This window comes from Anneissia japonica, unplaced genomic scaffold (genome assembly GCF_011630105.1).
Source record: "Anneissia japonica isolate Jap-2015-1 unplaced genomic scaffold, ASM1163010v1 scaffold5280_len750649_cov202, whole genome shotgun sequence".
Lineage (NCBI taxonomy): Eukaryota > Metazoa > Echinodermata > Crinoidea > Comatulida > Comatulidae > Anneissia > Anneissia japonica.
Genome location: NW_022703058.1, coordinates 667,381 through 684,623, shown reverse-complemented (window position 1 = coordinate 684,623; position 17,243 = coordinate 667,381). Strand labels below are relative to the sequence as shown.

General features: G+C 33.1%; 1 protein-coding gene across 5 annotated transcripts in view; it reads left to right on the top strand.

Moving 5' to 3' along the window:
- The window catches only part of LOC117104243 (lipoxygenase homology domain-containing protein 1-like), a 58,030-nt gene extending 41,441 nt beyond the window's left edge, over positions 1-16,589 (top strand). For all 5 annotated transcript variants that reach the window (XM_033244949.1, XM_033244952.1, XM_033244951.1 and 2 more), the window contains 19 exons: positions 880-991; positions 1,253-1,407; positions 2,369-2,636; positions 3,688-3,848; positions 4,041-4,157; positions 4,828-5,115; positions 5,479-5,627; positions 6,483-6,598; positions 6,962-7,134; positions 7,814-7,900; positions 8,286-8,418; positions 8,762-8,992; positions 9,428-9,634; positions 10,342-10,505; positions 10,812-10,898; positions 11,238-11,370; positions 12,078-12,232; positions 13,042-13,199; positions 13,761-16,589. In XM_033244949.1, coding sequence (XP_033100840.1) covers positions 880-991; positions 1,253-1,407; positions 2,369-2,636; positions 3,688-3,848; positions 4,041-4,157; positions 4,828-5,115; positions 5,479-5,627; positions 6,483-6,598; positions 6,962-7,134; positions 7,814-7,900; positions 8,286-8,418; positions 8,762-8,992; positions 9,428-9,634; positions 10,342-10,505; positions 10,812-10,898; positions 11,238-11,370; positions 12,078-12,232; positions 13,042-13,199; positions 13,761-14,103 — 3,237 coding nt within the window. In that variant the 3' untranslated portion in view covers positions 14,104-16,589. The remainder of the gene's footprint in view (positions 1-879; positions 992-1,252; positions 1,408-2,368; positions 2,637-3,687; positions 3,849-4,040; positions 4,158-4,827; positions 5,116-5,478; positions 5,628-6,482; positions 6,599-6,961; positions 7,135-7,813; positions 7,901-8,285; positions 8,419-8,761; positions 8,993-9,427; positions 9,635-10,341; positions 10,506-10,811; positions 10,899-11,237; positions 11,371-12,077; positions 12,233-13,041; positions 13,200-13,760) is intronic.
- Positions 16,590-17,243: the final 654 nt, after the last annotated feature.

The window sequence follows — 17,243 nt, the reverse complement described above, 5'->3', positions numbered from 1 at the left end:
TCATACTTTGAGAATGTATCTATGTATATGCGCAAAAATCTTACTAAGTCTTGTTTAGCCACCAGCTTGATAAAACCTACGTCATACTTAAAATCTAAGTGCAAACTGCAGCATGATTTCACCAAGCTAAGGATACCCTTAGTCTTAAAAAAGTTAATTTAATGTGAAAAGAGTTAATCTTAGAGACTAAAATACTGTCCAGACTATAAAATTTTGACTAAATATGGCTATGATGACATCACATCATGAACATATATAGGCACATCATGAATATGGGCATACAACAGTTTAGTTGAGACTTTTTTTATTCCTTGTTTCGCATACTAATTTTTTTAAAGATCGTCGGAGGAGAGCGGAATAAAGATAAAATTAAAATTTTGCTTTCTTATTTAGCAAATAGTTTTGCCAAAATCATCCAGATGGAGGAGAAAATAAAAAATAACATTTTATTGGTGAATGTGAAATAGGATGGTTAAATGCTTCAAATTTTATTAGGAAGAAATATACATATCTTATCTTTAGAGATTTCAAGGCAGGAGGGCGTAATAAAAATAAAGAAAAACTTTTAATTTTTTTTTCTGAAATTCCACTTTTTCATGGCGGCTGGTGCGCTAATTGGCAAAAAATAAAATTTTATTTTTATTCGAAATCATCAATATTTGCATTTGGGGGGTTCGCTAAACAAGGTATAAAAAAATTCTCGCCATTACAGAGCATTAGAGATTAGAGCTGTTTTGAGTGTTACATCCTTGATAATTTTTAGCAGGATTAAACTGTCATTTTTAAAATTTTTTTTTTAATTTGATCAAATTTATGATATTTACTATGTTTAATGTTTTAAATTAAAATAGAAATAATAATTTATGTTCACTATTGTAGATCAAAATGGTTGATGAGGACACAGATGAAAATCTGAAGTTTGAATTTCCTTCGCGGATAAAATTGTGCAAAGAGGCTGCAGCGATTAGAGGTGGAAATACACCAGAAACAGGTAAGAAAACAGTTAGATATATTTTTCAATCCAATAATTATTACAAGATTTTTTTATTGACTATTTTGTGAATACTTACCTGAATAAATCAACAATCAATTTGTGTATTTTGTTATTTTTATTCTTTATTGCGTCAAATATTATTATTATTTATTGTTGGTTTTTTTTATCTTTTAATTATGTTTACTGTTGTTATGATTTTATATTGTATTTGAATATTTTGCCCTAAATAATTTGTTTTTATTTTCTATTTTTTTTAAGTTGTAACTTACAAAGTCCAATGTCACACTGGAAACACTGACGACTCAGGAACTGAGACCAATGAAATATATATGACCATATTTGGTAGTAAAGGAGATACTGGTCGACGACTACTATCTCAGTCCAACAATTTTGATAAGTTCAAGAAAGACCAGGTTAGAATGCAAATTTATTTTTCATTGGATTATTTATGTTAATTTTGGTGTCAAATTTTGTGTTAATTAAAATAAAGGGAGATAAATCAGTCAGAGTTGAGTAACTAAAGGCTTTGGTCTGGGGTCTCACTGACAACCACAGTGTAGCATCGTAGCATCAACCTCAGTGGTGCACCAGGAGGCAGTTCCTGGTTCTTTTTGCAAAGATGTACTGCATTCGTTTACTGGTGCAACAGAGGAATGTAAATGTTTTGATATGTTGTACAAATGAATATTCCAAGACACTAAAGGGGTTTTTGAAGAGATATTTTGCAATGACGAAATAAGATACAGATTTTGGAAATTTAAAAAACTGATGAAAAAAGGGGTATTAAAGGCCCCAGTTTTTTTTTTTTTTTTTTTTTTTTTATTTGTATCTTATTAGCTCTTCCTAATTACTTCTACAAACATCTCATATTGTCTTTCTATTTATTTTTATAATATATTAAACATTTTTTGGTTTCCGGCATTAAGCATCTTTTTCAAAAGATTTGTGCTGTAACATGTAACAGAGGACATAAAGATCTCCATGGCTAAATATATACCAAGAGCAGGTCCAAGCTTTTTTGTTAGGGGTGAGCTACTGAAACTTTCAGATGGTGTGAATCAACACCTACCTTGGCCCCATCATTGAAGTATGGTTCCGTGTGGGTATGGTTGATAAACTCATATTTTTAGAGGTCCTAGGTAAAAGTTTTAATTTCGGCCAACTTAGGAGGCTATTATTTCACAGTTGTCAAAAACATGCATGTTGGTAAAGTTTTAGGGGCTAAAATCTGTTTATCCCCTCTCAATCCACCTCTGCATACACAATGCCTACAGTCTCTGAACTTCATTTAGTTACTATTTTGAAATGCTATGGAAGACCGTAATGTCTTATTTTATGAGTCTATAAAATTGTTTTTATTCCATATTTTGGCAGGTTGATATTTTTGAAATTGAAGCTGTACCACTTGGTAAAATCCATACGATCCAAGTAGAGAACCAATCAAATGATTGCTGGTTTCTAAAGCAAGTACTGGTCACACAGGATGGCAAGAGTGATGATAAAACAAACCAAGAGAAGAATAAGTTGAAATTTGATTGTTTAAGCTGGATAGGAACTGAAGGAGAAAAAGAAAATGATGAAAAAGACGATGATGATGATGAAGATCGAAATCTTCAGCCTATTAAATCTTTTTTTGTGGAAGGTATTCATTTCCCAGTTTTCAATTTTTCGATCATTACTATATCCTAATTGGCATTCAATTTCTTTTATTATGCTTTTGTTTTCCTGCTAATAATGATAATATTCAACTCAAACATAACATACCATAGATAAGATAAAGTATACCTGGTGCAAGATCTGACTTCTGTTTTTTTAACATTTAAATTCACATACAATTGCAAGCTAAAGGATAATTCATGCAAGAAAAAAACGGATTACAAAGAAATGCATGAAAATTAAGCAAAGAATGTATTGCACTGTGAACATTGTCAACTAGGGGAGTTTACTGCAGGTGGCAATATTGCAACGGTATTTCAAATATCACTGGTTCAATCTCATAAAATAGTTTATATTTTCCTTGCTCCAGAGTATTACAAAGATTTTTATGATGTACAGTTACTAAACCTAGCATTAGTAAAGGTATAGATTAACACTCATAACTCGCAGCATCCTTGCACAGAATTTGCGTATGGGGTGATCCATGACTACCCAGCCACCATAAAGAGGCGCTTATAGTAGCTTCATGCTCACATCATTCCACAAGGACGGGCCGAAATGAACCATAGCATCGGGGTAGACCCCTACTCTTCCGAAAGATGTAATGGGTTCTTCTAAGTGCACACAAGCCAGATGTGTACGCTGGACCTCCATTTTTTCACTCACCAAATTGAATAACATCTTTTCAATAATGCATTTTTAGCTGAATTTTATTGTTTTTGAGAAGGTACATCTCAAATCTAAATGGTAAACTGTTTCAAAGCTAAGAAACCAGGAAATGAATTTAAAATCAACAATCATCATTATACTATTTCCATAGTAGGCTTATTATGATATTTGTATATTATTAAGGATGACATGAAGAAAAAATTTACACAAATTAGAAGTGATGTTGGTGGTCTATGAGTAAGGTTCCTGGATGAATATCCCTTCCTTTTATTTGAAGGGGTGTTCCATTTAATGTCAGTTTATCCAGCTAAGTATTCCCAAAATAAACATCTTCTAATGTTTCAAACAATTTACATCTTTCCTTCCAGAAAATTGGACATGCTTTGTTACCACAAGTGATCTGCCTGATTGTGGGATGGATAAGAAACTTTCGTTGGTAGCATATGGTGACAAAGGCAAGTCCAGTGTCATGGTCCTTGATAATGGCAAGGACGACAACTATGAACCAGGAAAGCGAGCAGAATTTAAGGTTAGTTTTTTTAAATGTTTTGTGCATAGAAATTACAAGGAATACTATTTATTTGAATATTAACATTTTTTTGTAGTTAAGTGTCCTTAATTTTAGAAGGTTTTTCTTTCCATAGGTTAGGTAAAGATTATTCTATACAACTAATGTTTTGATTTACTATTAAAATATGATTTTTTATTTTTTTTTTTACAGGTAAATCCTGGAAATTGGTTTGGTGACTTACTCAAGCTGCGTGTAGAGTTGTTTGATGAATCTGAGGAAAATAACAACCAAAATGATACCAGCAAGATATCCTGGCATCTGAAAGAGGTAAATTTTGCTTGATCCAATGTCCCATTATTATTTATAATACCTATACATCAACCTTGCATAATGCCAAGGCCTATATTCATTTCTTATCACTCTGATCATTGGATCAAACATGTACTTTCCTTCGGGTGAAGTATGGCATATGAGGTTGTAGCTGTTAATTAGGGAATTGCCACCCAAAACTGTTAGGTCCCCAGTATACAGCTGGTGAAGAGATATATAGTGTTGATAATTGTACATTGACCAAGAACATATTGCTACTCTCGGGCATATTATATCAGAGCCAGAGATTCAAGGGTAGGTGTACCTAACCGCTCATTCATTGATGTTTACCTTTATATTCGACCACATACCAAAGGCTTTAGGGTGCAGCAGTTCCCATATTCCTTAACCTCATTGTTGGAAGTTTGAACCACATGCTAACCATTCTTGATTAGCCAGGCTTAGATACCCACCTTCCACTGTTGATGGGCTGTAAAGTGTTTCACACTACGTTCGGCCTTAGGTGCAAATATTTCAAGGCCTACAAATACTGTAATACTAATTGATTTTAGATGCTGCAAGGTAGGGGGTGTCTGAGGGTCTCATACACCTCTTCATATGTTCTGTTCTGCCTAGTATTTTTAATTTCTCTTCTCATTGTGACAATGTTGTTTATTTATGATCATAGATTGAAATTGTAGATGAAGCCTCTGAAACAAAACATAAATTTGAGTTTAATAAATGGTTCTCAAATGAGAAAGAGGACAGTGATGTCATCAATGAGTTACCTACCTTGATAAAGGGACGTGACCCCTTACAATTGGTCAACTACAAACTGGATTTCCACACAGGATCTGATGAGGAAGCCGCTACTGATTCTGATGTTTGCGTTACGATATTTGGTTCAACAGACACAGGCTCCAGGAAACTTCACAAGACTATAAATGGAGGAGAAAAGTTTGACAAACCAGAAAAGGTACAAAGCAGGTCACAAGTTAAAATATTATGACAATAAATTGTATATAATCAGGGGTGGATTTTGGGAAGTCAAAAAAAAAGAAAAAAGTAATAACTGATCGCCCAAAACGCCCCAAACAAAATAATTTCATGGGGGCACGCCCCCGGACCCACTTTTGGCCCCCAATTTCAGCCCCACTTTCTTACATCTCTGGATCAGCCCCTGATAATTTATATATTCTGTATATTCTAGTTGACCTATTTGCAACCCTTATTGTATAAACTGTGTCCTTAGAATATAGTTTCTACTTTCAAGATCTGGGTGATTCTTTTACTCCATATCATACTTTTTCTCTTATGATTCTCAAATTATTCTTTTCAGGTTGATTCGTTTTTATTTGAAGCTGTATCGGTCGGTCAAATAAAATATATCTTAATTCAAAAGGCTTCGGGAAAACCATGGCAATTAGAAAAGGTTGTTGTCAAAGAAGGTCAATATACAAATCAGGAAATGGTTTTTAATTACAACAAGTAAGAATTCATTCTTTTTTCAATCTAATACTCTTTATAATGTTAATGTATTTAAATGAGTACATTTCGACCAGCTATGATATAAATAGTGCTACATGTCATTGAATTTCTTGAATAATGTACATTGATAAACTTATAGGCCAAGGTTCTATTAAAGCACAGGTGGGCAAAGTGCGGCCCGCCAGTGATTTTTTTTGCGGCCTGCGGAAATGAAGTACAAACCCTATTTGTGCGGCCCGCCATGCCATCTTTGGCTGGAAAACAGCTTGTTTTTTGCGGCTCGGCACCGATCATCTGTAAAAGATAATAATAAAACTGAGCATAAAGTGGCCATAAAACATTTTAAGAAGGTTTTTAGAAGTGCACTGAAACATTGAAGTTTGAGTGCAGCCCTTGGGGTTGAATCAAAAATTTACTTTGGCCCCCCGAACAATTTTACTGCCCACCTCTGTGTTAAAGGATCAATAGTGCTTCCAAGGTATCATTCCGTTATTCCCCCCACCCCCTCCTGCCTCTCTAATCAAGTTCACCCTTGGAGTCCTTTATGTTTACTGTCTACCTAAGATCAGAGAAATCCAAGAGGGCCAGTTACTGCTAATTTAATACTATTTATTACTATTATCACATTCAGGCTACAAACTTTTTTACAACAGAGTCAACATACACATGCCAGTATTCTCAACCTTGTATATAATTAAAGACATTAAAGAGATTTAAAGCCAAAAGCATTACATCTATGCCACATGTTAGAGAGATTGTTATGCAGTGAGAATGTTGGTACCCAGATGGTAGACTTTGGTAGCTCTAGTAGCAACAATATCTCTGATTTTATATAATGATTATAAATCTCTACAGCTGGCTTGGTAGTGCGGAATCACCTGAAGAAGATGCATCTCTTCAACTGCAGACTTATCAAGTTCAGCCCAGTGTGTTTGTGGATCCAGACATAACAGAAGCAAAACCAAAAACAGGTGAGAGCTTTTCAAGTCTTATTTTGAGAATACTTACTTGGATGAACCAATATATGGAAGGTTTCCAAATTGAATCGTCCGTCCCTGCAGAGCTTATGTACGCCTTACGTAATCATTCTACTTGAAATTGAGATGTGTACCGATCATGGCAAGGGAGGCTGGGGAGGTGCTCATCCAGACTAAAATATCTCACAGATTTTCAACATGAAATTTGATAATGTAATATGTGTTTAGTGAAAACTTTCTTTGATTAAAATGAAACTATGAAACTGAAGGTGATAACATAAAGGTAAAAAGAGAGGAAACAGTTTTATACACAGCTATACATATTAACAGTGTCTCTAAATATTTTCCCTTATTTAGATGGAAACTGGAAGTTGATAGTCTCAACTGGTGAGAATGTTGATGGTAAGGAAGCTGGAACATCAGCTAAGGTGATGTTGACTGTCATTGGTACCAGTTCGTGCTCAGATCCAGAGGAGCTTGGCCAAGATAATCCTACAAAATTCCAAGCAGGAACAACCGATGAATTCAATGTACGTTTGAGATTAAAATTCAATTATAACATTTTGTATTGGTCGCAATAAACCTGAAAATTTCGTCTTGGCTTTTCCAGAAATAAGCTAAACTTGATGCTCTACTATTTCCCATTGTCAAGTTTTTTAGACATTCCATGTAAAAGGTATAAAGACATTAATATATGAGAAAGCATATGGTGCAGCAATAGATCTTTGGGCCGAAATGGTGTTGGGTTTAAGATAATGACGTGTGCCATTGTTTACATCCTTTACAAGACACTTTATTTGCACTTGCTTGCTCCACTCAAGTGACAATACAATAAATAGCTGTCTAATAGGATGGGACTTATCTAAAATATGATTGGTATGTGCTGAATTACAAACATGACTAGAGTCCTCCTAAGAGAGGAAGAGTTGTACAGTACATTGAGCATGACATTACATGTATCCAAAGAGAAATAAGAATGTGGTCTGGATGAAGTATCACTATAAATGAACTGAATATTATTTATATTAATTTCTAAATGGTTAATGGTCAATGGTCATATATTTATATAACGCATTCCACAGAAAACCGTCTCAAGGCGCTTAAATGTCAGTCACAATAAATAATTAAGAAAAATGTTTAATCTTATGGTCCATAAGTATTAATATTAAGAGAATTAAGGATAGAGACTTATTCCTTTGACATTTTTAGGTATCTTTAAAAGAAATTGGAAGAATTTGGAAACTACGATTTCACCTTGAGAGCGAAGAAGATAATAAATCATGGTTTGTAGAAAAGGTAAGGTTGGTGGAAGATTGGTTATCTGTTATTTTTAACCCCAAATCAAAAATGTTAACAATATGAATTGGAAATTAGCATGAGATAAATAAATTCTGATGATTTTACTACATCGGTCATCATTAGCAAAACTTCTTTACAGAATTGATAACTTACATTTGCATTATTGTATGAGAATCTGAATAGTGTGATTCAAGCAATCATTATTCATTGCCATTTTGGCGCAGTGGCAGAGACCCTTTGTAAGACGGCCTGAATCACTTACATCATTTACTGTGCATGAAAAAAAGGGTGTTTTTTTTCCTTAATTCAAATTACTTCTGGTTATCAATAATTTTTTCATTTGTATTTTTTAAATAATATTCTGTATATTTCTTAACTTCAGATTAAAATGAAAGATGAAGACACCAATGAAGAGTTTAGTATGAGGTTGAATAAATGGGTCGGTGGCTCGGATGGAAAGTCTAATGCTATGCTTGAGGTGCCTGCAGTTTGGCCAGAGCTTGAAGAGCCACAAGGTATGGCAAACATGAGGGAGCTTTTGATTTGTTCGCTGACGCGACGCTAGAAAGGAATCACTCATGCGTGACCGTCCTACCAGGCATCCTATGTTCACTGCATATGTAGATTTGGACAAATTGCGTCATAGAATCCACGCAACGAGAAGAACTTAACGTTCTCGCATTCACAAATGGCTTTTAGTGATGTTATTACGTTCTACATCCTAACATCGTCATGCAATCAAAAGCTTCCTATTTTCATCAGAGGAACAGCATCATTAATGACAACTTGCCTTCAATTTGCAAGATTTGCATATTTTTTCCCTATAATTTTATTTTTTTGGATTTTTATCTTTTACAGTGATGCAATATGTCACGACTATCACCACATCGGAAATGGAAGACTCCGATACTACTGCCAATGCATATATCATCATTACTGGAGAGAAAAGTGATTCTGGTAAATGCTGGCTTACAAAGTCAAATCAAGATGTAAAATTTCAAAAGGGACAAGAAGATGTGTTTGAAATTGAGGCTGTTGGACTCGGAGAAGTCAAGCAGGTTACCCTAGGTCATGATGGAAAGGATAAAGGTCAGTAAAGAAGCCAATATCTAACTGTTCTGTCAGTATGTTGCTTGCAATAGTTAGTAGTCCGAGTGCAGTAATGCATGAAGTTAAATAAATGATACCAATAAGTGACATGTTTCAATTCTTTCATTCTAATTCTTATATTCATGACTTACCATGTATTGAGCTGTATACATGACTTACCTTAGTATTTGGCTATTTGCCAAACATCTGACCGGTTATAAACCGTTAGTAGCGTTGTCTGATGATGAGTTTGACATGTCGAAACATGTTGTTTATTAGTATCATTTACAATAGTGGAGTGATGTTTTGCCCTACCTATTGTGTTACCCTTATTTTAATTTATTCTAGTGTCCATATTTAATTTATTTCAATGTTCATAAATTGAAAAATAAATGTAACATAGAAAATAATAAAATTCCATCAATTGTCTTACAGAATCAGCTTGGTTGGTTGACAAAGTGACTATTAAACCTGTTAGTCCTGAAGATATCATTAAGGAAACGGACAAACAAAAAGAGAGAGAAGATGATAAAAAGGAGGAAGAAGATGATGACAACACATTGTGTTTCCATTGTCCTGATTGGTTGTCAGTAGATTCAGAGGACCAAAAGACAGAAAGGGTTTTGCAACCATTACTTGAAGGCAAGTTTCATATAATAAAGAGAGTCAGTAAAAACCATGCTTTTTGGAATATTTAAGGTGTTGCTCCCAGTAATTCAGTTATGTATAACAATAATGAAGATGTAATATGTTGTTACTGGCAATGGAAAGAAACATCCATGTATGTTGTATGTGGATAAAATAATTGATAAGATACAATATATGTTCTAATGACATACCCTGGTTATTATAAGTGAACTGTAATATTTTTAAGTGATAAATAAGTCAATTCATGGTTTGAACTATGCATGCACGTAATCCAGTGGTATCCAAAGTCAATTGATATTAACCTATGTTGTGTATATGCTTGGTTATGTTGATTGACATTGATGCGAGCATACACGGTTCAAACCACCAATTGGCTTATTGTTCATGATTCTAACATGAAAGACATAGCCATTTCGCTACCTACTAAACCAGAAACAAAAAATCAATACAGTATCTGAATTGCTTACCTTGTACAAAAAACTTATTCCTGGCCAATTATCCGACTCATACATAATAAGATTTGTATCTGGTAATTAATTAAAAAATATTTTCATAGTAAAATGTCTTTAATTAGATCCATTGGATATTGATAGCTTTTTTGATTAGGATTTCAATGTTTTAATTAAATGATTAAATTTAATTAGAGAAACAAAATGATTACATTTAATTATAAAACAAAATTTGTTTTTTAATGTGCTCAGAAGACTGGAAAATCCTGATTACAACCGGTGATGAGGAGAATGCTAGCACTCATGCAAAGGTCTCCATGACAATAATTGGTAGTAAAGACTCCTCCAATGACCTTGTACTTAGCGATGACCCCAATGGCACATTCTTCGACATTGACAATACTGCTGAATTCCAGGTAATAATTATCTGAAAACTTCTTTGAAAATCATATTTGCTTTTATAAAAACATAATTTTTTTCAATCAATAAGTGTGCGGGGAATCATAAATATTTATTGAAATAAATATATTACCATTTTTATTGCATAAGTACTTGATGTGATATTTACCCTGATGAATTTCTCAGAAAGAGTACAAAATATTTGTTGAAATAAATTTATGTTCAGAAATAAATCAACCATGGAGAGAATGGAGATCTGTCTCTTATACACATCTTATATATATTAATTGTGAATAACTTGGCATCTAATGCTATACATTTAGATTGGCTTGAATGACATTGGTAAACTTTACAAGATTCGTGTCTCTCATGACAACAGTGGAGATGACCCGTCATGGCTGTTAGGTCAGGTAAGCTAATAAAAAAACAAAAGATACAAACAAAATACTTATTCAAATCATGAATCTGAATTAAAATTTAAATGCTGAATGTGACTCGATTTGCTGAATAAACAAAAAAAATTGAATCTCTGTTGAAAGTAATTATACATATCAGGTGTCATCATTATTCAAACCATTGTTTAATGTAAATGATTATGCAAATAGGTATTCATTTATGTACATAATTTCCTAGATGGTTTCTGTTTAATGTAAAAAGTCAGTGGTGATATTTAAACATTTAAGCAAATTATGTGGTTAGGCTACATAAATATAATATATGATAGTGATATTACATAAATCGTTTTATAGGTTGTCATGCAGAAAATGTCATCTAAAGAAAGTATCACTTTTGATTGCAACAAATGGCTGTCCCGTGACCATGACAATGGTGAAGTGGTTCGAGAGTTTCCAGCTGTACATCCAGATAAAGATGCTCCACCAGGTAACCTTGTTGAAAATGTAATAATTATGAGGCCCATGACCATAATAATAATAATAATAGTTGGATTTGTAGAGCGCATCATGCGAAAAAGCCTCTATGCGCTTGGTGATTGAGCTCTTTGAGTTGGACATTTTAAGAAAATAATCATTTGTCCCATGCTAATTTTGTGACCCCTAATCTATAATCATGTGAACTTTGCCTAAAATCACTTGACCCATGCTAATCATGTGAGTTGCCCATAATCATAATCATAATTAGCATGGAAAGCTAATTATGTGACCCCCCTGGTCTATAATCATGTGACCTTTGTAATCATTTGACCCATGCTAATTATGTGACCCCTGGTCTATTATCATGTGGCCATTGTCTATAATCATTATTTTGACCAATGCTAATTATGTGAGTTGCCCATAATCATTTGACCAAATCAATGTTAATTATGGAATCCTTGCCCATAATAATTTGACCAATGTTAATTATATGACCAATAATATGTGATGCATGCTAGTAAAGTAACCCATGATATTATATAAACCATGTTGATTCTTGTGACTTATTTTAATAATTGTTCAATGTTAAAAATGAAGTACAGACTGAAATTCAAGAATAGAAGGTTAACAGAGCAACCTGAAACTGATTTTGTCAATTCTGTGATTTAACCAATAACCATATAATTTATAGTTTATTAAAATGTTTATGTGATTCAGTTATTGAGTACAAAGTACAAGTAGATACCGGGGATGAGGAAGGGGTAGACATGACAGCTAATGCCTACATCATTATATATGGAGAGAATGGAGATACCGGAAAGAGAGACTTGTACAAAAATGTTGAAGATAAGGCAAAATTCCAAAAAGGCACAGTAAGTAAAAATATTAATAGGCGAGGAATATCTTTTTCTGGGGTTCACAGATAAAATGTCCATAAGACTTGTACAACCAAGGTGGTGCTGTCAGTCTAGTGGGGTACATGGAAAAATAGCGTGGGATGAACCATATGTTTCAAAGTTCTAATTTATTCACCGTTTAAAGAAATCCATCGAGATACATTTTTATAAAATGAATAAAAGCAAACGGTAGGGAATGACCAATAAGAGCAAAGCTCAATGAGATGGCCACCCTAAGTGAGGTGCTCGAGGGGGAAAAAAAAAAAATGCCAGTGCACTCACGATATAGAAAATATGCCAAAAAAAAATTAGACATTGACTCAGACAAACAGAAAAACAGACAAACACGACGCGGACAGCATGTTGGCAATAATCAAACAATAAAGTGTGTAGTATAGAGCAAATTATTTAGCAATTACATCACATCATTACCATATATAGACTCAGATTCAGACTCACTTTATTGCATCCTTTTTACGGAAATTCGTTGCTCGTACATTGTTAAAACTATCAAAATTTGTAAAAATATAAAGATGTACAGTACTTTTGAAAGACAAAAAATCTTTACGTTTAAAAGAGTTATTAAAAAAGGATACTGGTTGGATGTAGAAAAGATGTTATTGAAACAATAGGTTGAAATATAAAAAATGTACAATACTTGCTGCTCAGATATCAAAGAATGCCATACACTCATCCTGTCCTCTCCATTTCCAGTCTGTTTGGCTGTATTTTGGTATATAACTCTTGGATTAAAGTAATCAATGAAAACATTTTTCTTATGACAGACTGACACATTCATCATAGAAGCAGTCTCCCTTGGAAAGCTTAAGAAGTGTGTCATAGGTCATGATGCTGAAGGTCAACAATCAGATTGGTTTGTGGGAAGGGTCATGATCAAAGAAACAGAAGCTGCTGAACAAGAATTTGTCTTTGAATGTAATAAGTAAGTGCTATTTTTAAAAAATTATTTTTAGATCTTAAGTTATGTAGTTTGTGCAGGTTTACTGAGTCTTCACATTCATCATGTTTATGTAGGCGACAGGCATACTGGTCAAGGACTGATATGGGTGGCATTCATGTAAGATAATCACACATGGTCATTTCAACAATAAATTTGAAAATAATAAGATGAATTACAATATTAAAAGTTCATTTATAGCAGAATTGAAGTAAATGTGAAGCAATACAGGGTTGTAATAATAATAATAATAATAATAATAATAATAATAATAATAATAATAATAATATGCACTAAGTCAGACTTAAGGGGAATATCTTAATAATAAGCGGTATTTGTATAGCGCATAATACAGAGGCCTCTATGCCCTAGAGTGCAAATAAATAAATTAATTAACTACTCATTATTTTTATATATATAAAAATAACAACAGGCTGAATGAATTTATTAGAACCAAATAAAAATGGATAATAATTTTGTGTGCTAAAGACTATTTGTAAATTTATAGTTTGATGTCTGTTTTCCATCTTTTTTAACATCTTACAGGTGGATTTCTGATGATAAAGATGACAAGAAAACAGAACGAGAATTGGAGGTAGCCACTGAAGCAGAAGACAGTAGTAATACAGATGATAAAAAGGAAGAAAATGGTGATGAAGGTGATGATGATAAGAAAGAAGAAAATGATGATAAAGATGATGATGATGATGAAAAGAAAGAAGAAAATGATGATGATAAGAAGGAAGATGAAGATGATGATAAAAAAGATGAAAATGAAGAAAATAAGGATGAAGATGATAAGAAAGATGAATCAGATGATAAAAAGGATGATAATGCCGACAATGATGATGATAAGGAGGATGAATCAGATGATAAAAAAGAGGAATAGAAAATATTATGTAATGTAGTAAAGTAAAATGAGGGCGAAGTTAAACTTGCATCTTCAAAAAAAACATGATCAAAGTAATGTGAATAAATATATTAATGCACAAACATTTAAAATTTATTTTATAAATCATTAGATCATCATGAACAAACACAATCTTTGTTTACAAGATTACTACTTGCAATCATTTCTATTTATGTATTTAAATATATATATATATTTTATTACATATTTTGTATGTTTACGGGTTTGAAAGTACTATGTAGTTAAGGGTTCCATGATCAGGGCTGAGCAGATTGGGATAGCAGCTTTTGGAGGTCTGCTAACATTGACAATGAACCAGTGTTTGTGATATCAATGTCCCGAATAGACATTGAATGCAGAGAAAATTTTTATCATTTTATATCATTTTAAATTTCTTTTGCAACATAATAAATATTTCTAGTCCATTGTAAAATATACTCCATTAGAAAAGAACACCAAGATCAGATCTAGTATTTATTATACACTTCAGTAATTGCTTATAATGGATTTTACCAAAGACACATACGACAAATAATATTGCAAATTATTATATGTATATGAAATATAATTCAATTTAATTATTTCTATCGCTCAAAACTTCACTAATATTAATCCTGTAGAAACATAATTTTAAAAGTATAAGTTATGGAATATAAGCTTTGATTAAAATTTTAAAATTATTTTATGTATAGAATAGGTACTGTATATATGCTTTCATGTATATACTAATTTGCAAAGTTTACTTCACAGAGTTTATGCCACTTGTCTTGCATAATAATAATATCACCATGTATTAGTTTAGATGCAATTGAATTAATCCAAATATTGATGAAAGGTGAATTGGCAATCAAACAATACAATAAACATACTGCTATTGTTAGCAATCTTTTTTTTTTGAGAACACTATCATCGACAAATACCGATTGACTCTTGCTAACCCTTATGCAGTGGTGGCGCCTGAAATTCCAGTAGGCTTCTTCTCCGACAGGGGTTCAGTCTTGCCCATTGGAGAAATTCTTTGCACCCCCCACCTGGACCCCCTACTGTGCTACCACTGCCCTGTTCAAGACTTGGCTCCTTGACTGGGTTGATACACACAAATGATCATCTTTATTCCTCGTGTATATATACTGTAATGCCCTTGCGTGTTATACATTGAATATACAAAATAATTATCTCTGCGTTTATTAGTACATATTAGCATGTAACAACCACATCATCCTTATGCAATTTACAGTTAAATTGCTGTTCTTGCACAAGTGTAAATTAAATAATTACCCAACGTATAGTGTTTCATGTGTGAAAAAATATAAATTACCACAGTATTAGTTATATGTGTGATTTTGTTGTCATTCGTAGGCAGTAGTGACCCTGTAATAATAATTAGTGTCATGCTTTCTGCTTCATAATTTTAGTTGTATAATTACAGTATAAATCACACGATATCCATGAATTTTGTGTATTATGCAATAATTTTATTCAGATAATGTGTACTATTGAAAAATCAAGCTTAGCATAATAGCAGTGGTTATTTTTAGACCAGTCTTCAACCAATTCCTAATTCTGATTGGATACTATTGTCTTAATGCAATTCATATATACAATAACATCCAATCAGAATTAGGAATTTGTTTAAGACTGGTGTAACAATAACCACTGCCTATTAGTTGGTAACAAAAGGAACTTGAATTCCAATCCTAATTTGAACAAATATGTTTTTCTTAACAAATTAAATATCTATGTAAAAAAAGTGTGTTAATTAGTGTTGGAAATGATATTACAATTGCTATTATTTGAGTTTCAGTTTTAATATTTGTATTATTTATTTGTTATTTTATAATATGCTATTGCAGCAAATCAGTACTCATGAGGTAGTGTTAGTATTAACGTTTCTACTGACGAACTTAAAAATATACTTAAGTGTACAATGATTGTAAAGGCAGGTAATTCATAAGCTTGTATATTTGTAAGCAAATGCTGTTCTTACTGTAAATGAGATGAATTATACTTAAGATAGGTCTGTATTTTCATACGACTTTCTAGAACCTCAGTTACTTTACTTGAATAGTGATAATATTATAAAATGTGATATAATTAAATGTGTGTTATTTTCTGTTGCAATATCACATCCTAGCATAATTGTAGCACTTACATAAGAAGTTGATTTTCAACAAATGTGGTCTTGAATATTTTATCTAATTTTAATCAGTGTGTAAATGATGGCCTAGACCAATTTAAAGTCCTGTTAATTTTAATATACAATCAAATTAAAATGTGCAAAATAATTTTAGATAGTCCTCTAGTATATGCCGATAAAGACTTAGTATAACGCATGGAGGAGTCCTCCCCTAGTTACATTACAGAAGCCATTAATGGGCATTGTGTATGCAATACTCTGCTTATTTGCTATGTAATTGAATTTCAAGTTTGTGTGATCCTCTGAAATAAATCTTTGTGATGACAGATTTGCTGTTTTTGAACTGCGTTTAATTGCATGCATATTTTTGGGAGCATCATCAAGAGTGTGGGGGTGGGGGTGCACGCCCCTCCAAAATTTCTCGCACCCCCTCCCCCCAAAAAAAATCATGGTCAAATAGTTAAAAATCACCTAAAATCACCTTATTTTGCGAGTTATTCCCTACTCAATTGATCATCGAGCCCCCCCAGCTAATCATCAATGCTGTAGCCAGGATTTACAAATAGTGTGGGGAAGTTTATGAGTGGACCCAATCCAAGGGCAGTGGTGGCTTGGACCCCGTGTCATCCAACGCACGTTTTGGCCCCCTACATATTAAGCCATAAAAACTCTCCCCGTCAACCCTGCAAGGGAGTTTTTATTCCGGGCCGTCGACCGAGGGTTCGTTGGGTATCTAGTCGCCCATAGGAGAAGTGACTACGGATGCCATGCTATTTCCGCATCTAGGGTTATTATTTTTTTTAATATTCAAGGGTTGGGACATCGGAATGGTCCATTATCTTTTCATTCGGATGGCAGGTACGAAGCTGTCAGTCTAGTTTAGTCCTTTTATAGTACGGTAATTTGCAAACAATATTTACATTAAAATAGTATTGAAAGGGTCGACTCAGTGTAGTAGTAAACTGTAAACAGCCTATATTAA